Source organism: Gymnodraco acuticeps, unplaced genomic scaffold, assembly GCF_902827175.1.
Source record: "Gymnodraco acuticeps unplaced genomic scaffold, fGymAcu1.1, whole genome shotgun sequence".
NCBI lineage: Eukaryota > Metazoa > Chordata > Actinopteri > Perciformes > Bathydraconidae > Gymnodraco > Gymnodraco acuticeps.
In genome coordinates this window covers 301,499-307,609 of record NW_022990741.1, presented here as the reverse complement: position 1 = coordinate 307,609, position 6,111 = coordinate 301,499, and the positions used below count along the sequence as shown (strand labels likewise).

The 6,111-nt window shown below is 39.9% G+C and overlaps 1 protein-coding gene across 1 annotated transcript; it reads left to right on the top strand.

Moving 5' to 3' along the window:
• The first annotated feature begins 1,760 nt into the window (after window positions 1-1,760).
• Window positions 1,761-4,142, top strand: LOC117556557. The gene is made up of 8 exons (XM_034231926.1): window positions 1,761-1,842; window positions 2,586-2,646; window positions 2,740-2,790; window positions 2,876-2,920; window positions 3,036-3,100; window positions 3,192-3,276; window positions 3,767-3,920; window positions 4,033-4,142. Exons 1-8 carry the CDS (start codon window positions 1,790-1,792, stop codon window positions 4,140-4,142), a joined length of 624 nt encoding a protein of 207 aa, XP_034087817.1. The 5' UTR covers window positions 1,761-1,789.
• The last annotated feature ends 1,969 nt before the right edge of the window (window positions 4,143-6,111 follow it).

The window sequence follows — 6,111 nt, the reverse complement described above, 5'->3', positions numbered from 1 at the left end:
TTCACGAAGTGGGTGGTAGCAAAAACGCTCTACCACAAAACAGCTGCTGAGGTCTCAAAAAAGATCGTAAATATTCTTCTCGATTTCGGGCTTGTCGAGAAGATCATTACCGACCAAGGATGGGAATTTGTCAATGAGGTACAATAATCTATCTAATACAGTGTATGTGTTATGTGTAACAATGTAATACGATTTTTCAGGTAATTTGGTAATTGGTGTACACTAAACCATCTGCAGGTAAACCGTGGTGTTTTCGATGCACTGGGTGTAAAACACTGCATCACTTCAGCGTACCATCCCCAGTGCAATGGCCAAGATGAGCGCACAAACCAAACCATCAAAAAAGCACTTGCAAAGTACTGTGGAGAGGACCAGAATGACTGGGATGTACACCTGAGGGGCATTGTGGCGAGCATTAACACCTCAAAGCAGGTACAATGTTGTAACAAATGCAGATGGAAACAATACTCAACAGAGATACTAAAAGGAATTTTTATGCTTTCAGAGGTCAACCAAGTGCACGCCCTATTTTGCCCAGTTTGGGGGCCCCCCTCGCGTCCCGGGTGTTATAAATGCTACACTCAATGACGGGGATGATACCTCTGTTTTGGTGCCTGCTGATGAGGCAGAACAGCAGCTTGAGGCAAAGCCTGAAACCATTGCAGATTTGTACTCGAAGGTGAGAATAAAATGGCAATATTTAAAACATAATAACTCCTAAAAAATGCTAGCGTATGTTAAGGACTGTAAATGATAACTGTTACATGTCTTTCTCAGATTTAGCAAAACATCCAAATAGCACAACAGAGACAGAATATCTCTTATGAAAAACGCAAGGGAAAGAATGTAAAATCGTTCCTGATTAACGTTGGAGATGAGGTCCTAAGAGTGAATAAGAGGAAGGAGGGCCGAAAAGGTGGAAAACTGGAGTGCAACTGGTTTGGCCCTTATGTGGTTTCCTCAATCACCAACAAGGGTGTGGCAACCCTGTTGAGCTCAACAGGAGCTCAGCTGAGACAGGGTGTGAATGTGTCTCAGCTGAAGCCCTTTATCAGGCCTACGTTGAGAGGTATTTTGATTATCAATACAAGGACACATTTTAGGTATACTTCATGTGTGGTACTTCAATAATACTGTTTATTTTTTGTCTATCTATCTAATAACAGCTGAACCGAAGTTGGATTCGGAGGGATCAGTTGCTGACCACCAGTATGCCCTCTCTGGTGTGAAATACGCAAAGGATCTACATCCGATTCAAGACAAGCTGGTAGGTGCATTGTTTTGATTTTAATTTGTCTATGTTTTCTATTGGCTTGAAGTATTTTTTGCAATCTGTTATTTGCAGCTCAGCTATGTGCTAGACCACGATAGGCCTGGAGCAGAGGTCATTGTAAAGGAAGGGGATGTGTGCCTGACCAGAGGACTTTTGGAGCCTGGGTCTTCCTCAGTGCATGGAGTCAAATGTAGGTATACTTGAGCTTTCCTGCCAACTTTATCTTGTCTAAAATAAATGGCACAGGTAACTTACTGTTGTTACTGTTTCAGATTGGAAACACGTGCCTGAAGATGGTACAATAAGCCACCCAAGGACATGTACGGTTTTCAACAGACATCATTGGCCTGCTTTTTTCTTTTGAATAACACATATTTTCTAAATAGCTGTTTAGTGGTGAAACTCCAATCTCGTGAAGTGTGGTTTTCTCTTGTTGTTGAACATACTTCTATGAAGATTTCATTTATTTTGGAAAACTATCAATATAGGGCAAAGATATATATATCGTGGATATGTATGTGGTTCCTACCTGGAAGTCCAAAACAGCTGACGCGTTGGCCAGTTTTCCAGTAAGTTCCTGTTGCTTGAGACCTTCTATGTTGCTTGACATTGATATACAGCAACTTAAAATCCCTTGTTTAAAATGCTAGGCTGACCAATTGGTCACCAAAATATTTGCTTTGCGTGAGTCTGTTCCAAATGATCTCACCAGCTGGTACAAAATGAACACAAGTTGTGCTGTGTGGTTTTCTTCTGGTGTTGAATTATGTCTCATTTTAGCTGTTTTGTCAATGGTTGACAGGTGATCAAGCCAGCAAAGAGAGTTATATTTGCTCGACCCTCTTAAGCCAGATGGATTTGGTGACAGTTCCTACAAGGACATATTTAGGTTTTTGTAAAATGATTACCCAGCCCCGTTCTGTGGCTTGTATGTGAATTCTAAATAGTTTATAGTATTATAATACTGCAGTAACCATCTTGTAGACCAGGGGTCTGAATCTGATCAAATTCATTTATAATATATCTCCATTTCTACAAAGTCTGGTGTGTCCTTAGTGGAACCAAAAAAAAAAGTCTGCAACAGGATGCTATGAATTATAATGTTCATTTTGTTATAAGCCTTGTTCAAAGGTTGTTTTCAAGTTCAGCTTTGTTCAGAGGCTGGTAAACGTCTTTTTGTTTGTTTTATTTTAGCCCCGTTCAGTGGCTTTCATAACTTTCCTCTTTTAAGGCAAGGCATGTTCAATGTAAGGAAATCCAAAAACATGAATTCACCAAATCAATTCCCATGTCTTATAATTTCTTTTGACAGTGACCTAGCGCACCGCATTGCTCCAGGTCAGTGGACAGTAAAGTTCGGCAGAGACGTCAAGGTACATTTCTCCACCATCTCATACACCTGCTTTCACATGTCTTTATTTTCCATTTGACCATGCACATCACTGTTATATTCCAAATGCTTACAGGGTTTGCCTCACCAAACCACGGGCAATGACTGTGGTGTCTTCATACTGATGGTCAATTCCTCTCTTGACACTTTTTTTTAAGGGGTTTTGTTAATTTTTAAAACTCATAACTTAACAGATCTTTATCCTTTCACAGTATGCACTGAACTTCAGCACAGATGCTCCACTTTGGTTTACCGAGGTCAGTATTTATCCTCTGAGTTAGTATTTCAGGGGGAAGAGGGGGCTAACATTGAGTAGACAAATGATGAGGTTTCATTCATTTTCAACTTTATTATTGTTACATTTTCTTTTAGCGGGACATAGCACAGATCCAGAAATGGTGGTGCATTATGCTGATGGAACGGTACCAGATTGAAGGGTAAATCATACCTTTTAAATGTTACTTTATAGACAACAGTTTCTTTGACACTGATTTACATTTTCATCTTGATATTATGTGATTTTTATAGCCACGGACAGAGGTTTTCTTACTGGACCAATGAGGCACTGGAGCCAGTGTACAGGGTCCCAAAGAAGCAAAAGACAGAACATGAGGTGAGCATGAGGCCGATAGGCACACTCCTGTTTGTGATAAACAAATGTAACAATCCAGATTATTTAACACATGCATACATATCAATATTGATAATTGTATACACATGTATTTAAATAATCACATGACCCACACCTTCTATTTTCCTTCAAAGGTCCAGTTTCAAAAGTCCGACATGTGCTTCATATTGGAGGAAATATATTTTCAGTTAAGCAGTAACTGTTTTTTGTTTAAAAAACGACCTGTGATCACGGCAGAATTTCCAACTATTATGTCTCACTGCTTTTTTTAACTTTATTGATAGCTGTTTTTTACCTCAAGGAGAAGAATAACAAAACATAAGAAAAATGTGTGTGACATATTCAACATTAATATTAAAAATGTGTATTTTTTCTACCTGAAGCCCAAAGAATCTTGGTATTTCGATTGTGCTGGCAACAGTCTAGTCAATGTGTTAAATATGTTTGATCTAGTCTGACCAATACTTCACAGCTGCCAAACTGTCTTCTTTCGGACATTCTGATGGAAATAGTTCTCCAGGAAGGTGAAAAAGCGTACTCAACACTCGCTCTAGTGTGTACCACCTTCAGAGACACAATGTCCACTGTGTCTTTCAGAAGAGGGGCCCACTTTCGCTGGCTTGAGAGTAAGTGATTCAGTGAAGGTGCAGCAGTATACGACAGCTGTGGAGTCTATGCATATTTTTACTGGCTCTATTGAAATAAAGACTGAAAGAAAGAAATGCTTGTTTTACACAGGTGTTGCTACATGGAGTTGGTTCTCTGCTTCATACAAGCAGGATTTCAACGTCATGTACACCATTGACACCTGCCGTGGATGCTTGGAGCAAAAACTGCAAACCAGGTAGACTTCTCATTCTGGATAATAATGTTTATGTGTCATTACATATTTAATGTGTTGTGGTCCTTGTGTGATTCAATTACAATATTTTCTTTTTCTCTTCATAGGATATGTTGGGAAAGGTAAAAGAGGAGAATTGCAGGGCATCTACTCTGATGACCAACATCCAGGCTATTGCAGTCCCTTCTGCAACCAGATATCATAGGTAAAGATTAACTCACACAAACAAATGTCAGAATAGACTAAATTGTCACTGCAATTAATGAAGTAATGTAATTGTATCTACGTTATTTAAAACAGATAAAGACAAACTAATGAAGAACAAAGCCACTCCGGTCACCCCCCCACCCCTACCTCACTGAACTCCTCATCCTCTACCGACCACCCCGGTCCCTCAGATCCATCTCAGCCGGTTTGCTTTCCATCCCCAAGGCCAAACTCCGGAGCTTCGGGGATAGAGCCTTCTCTGTGGCAGCCCCGAAGCTCTGGAACTCCCTCCCCCAAGACCTCCGTGAGTCTGAACTGTAAACAGATTTACCTTTTCTTTATGCATATTTAAAAAAAATCACTCCCCGAGCTACTATTCCTGAAAAGTTCGGTTTTAACATCAGAACTACAAGTTATTTACACAAAGAAGCTAAACCGGAGGGTTCATTAACATTACTATTACGAAATAAAATGATATAGTTAGGGATAACTAGAAAAAGATACCAGAACTGATGGAGGGCAAATTAAAACATAACTGACCTGCTTGGAGCATCAACGCTAACTGAAGCTGGACTCGGACGTGCGACAGCGAAATACACCCCCCGGATAAAAAATAAAGGTATGCATAAACAACCCTTAAGTAATAATAAATAGTAAAAATAAGTAACCCTTTCTTATTTGCTACCCTTTTCCCTCAACCTATCCTAAGGGAGTGCTTGTTCTTCCGTCTGTGTCTGTGTATTCTCTTGTTCCGATTAACCCAGCCAAATCTTTGTTCTTGTTTTGTATCTATATCTAGGCCGGGATCCGGAGTCGAGGCTGATCCTCTTGCTGTAGTCCTGTGTCTTGGATCCTCTATCCTGAGTTCTGGATTAAGTCGTGGACTTCGGGTCGTGGCTGAACCTGTCTCTGCGGTCCTGCCTTGGGTCTCGTCATGCTGCTTCCCTGATGGCTTCCACAGGATTGTAGCTGACATCCTCGTGGATTCATCTTCTTATTACAGACACATGCATTTCCTAACATTCGGTCTATACACACGGCATCTATTGCACGTCTGTCCGTCCTGGGAGAGGGATCCCTCCTCTGTTGCTCTCCCTGAGGTTTTTCCCCTTAAACTGTGGGTTTTCTCTGGAAGTTTTTCCTTGTACGATGTGAGGGTCTAAGGACAGAGGGTCTAATGATAGAGGGTCTAAGGACAGAGCGTCTAAGGACAGAGGGTGTCGTTTTTCTCATACTGATATTCTGAACAATCTGTGCTGTTATATTTGCTGTAAAGTGTCTCTACTGTAGGCTATTTTTATTATTTTTACAGCACTTGGGCTCGACCAAAAATCGTTTATAAATGTGTTATATAAATAAAACTTGATTTGATTGATTTGATTTGAAAGGGTGTACGCCAAGGTTCCATACTAGGACCAATAATTTCACCATATATGTAAATAATCTCTAATAATTTATCAAATGCCGCTTTCCATTTTTATGCAGATGATGTTATTTATTGTTCATCCTCTTCTATAGATCAAAGTCTTGATTTCCTCCAGTCTGCCTTTGATGTTATTCCATCCCATTTATCTCAACTCAAGTTAGTATTAAATGCAGACAACTCCAAACTCATGATATTCTCAAATGGCAAAAAGTTAACTTCTTTAATCCCCAACATTTGTACTGTTCAAGGGACTGACATTGACATTGAAAGGGTCACTACATACACATATCTAGGTTTTATTATTGATCAGAATTTATCTTTCAAGTCACACACTGAAAATGTT

What these genes read in the sequence shown, in the direction of transcription:
- LOC117556557 (XM_034231926.1), top strand. Translation starts at nt 1,790, where the DNA reads ATGTGGTTCCTACCTGGAAGTCCAAAACAGCTGACGCGTTGGCCAGTT. An exon ending in ACGCGTTGGCCAGTTTTCCA is followed by an intron (nt 1,843 to 2,585) that starts GTAAGTTCCTGT and finishes TTCTTTTGACAG; the next exon opens with TGACCTAGCGCACCGCATTG. An exon ending in AGTTCGGCAGAGACGTCAAG is followed by an intron (nt 2,647 to 2,739) that starts GTACATTTCTCC and finishes AAATGCTTACAG; the next exon opens with GGTTTGCCTCACCAAACCAC.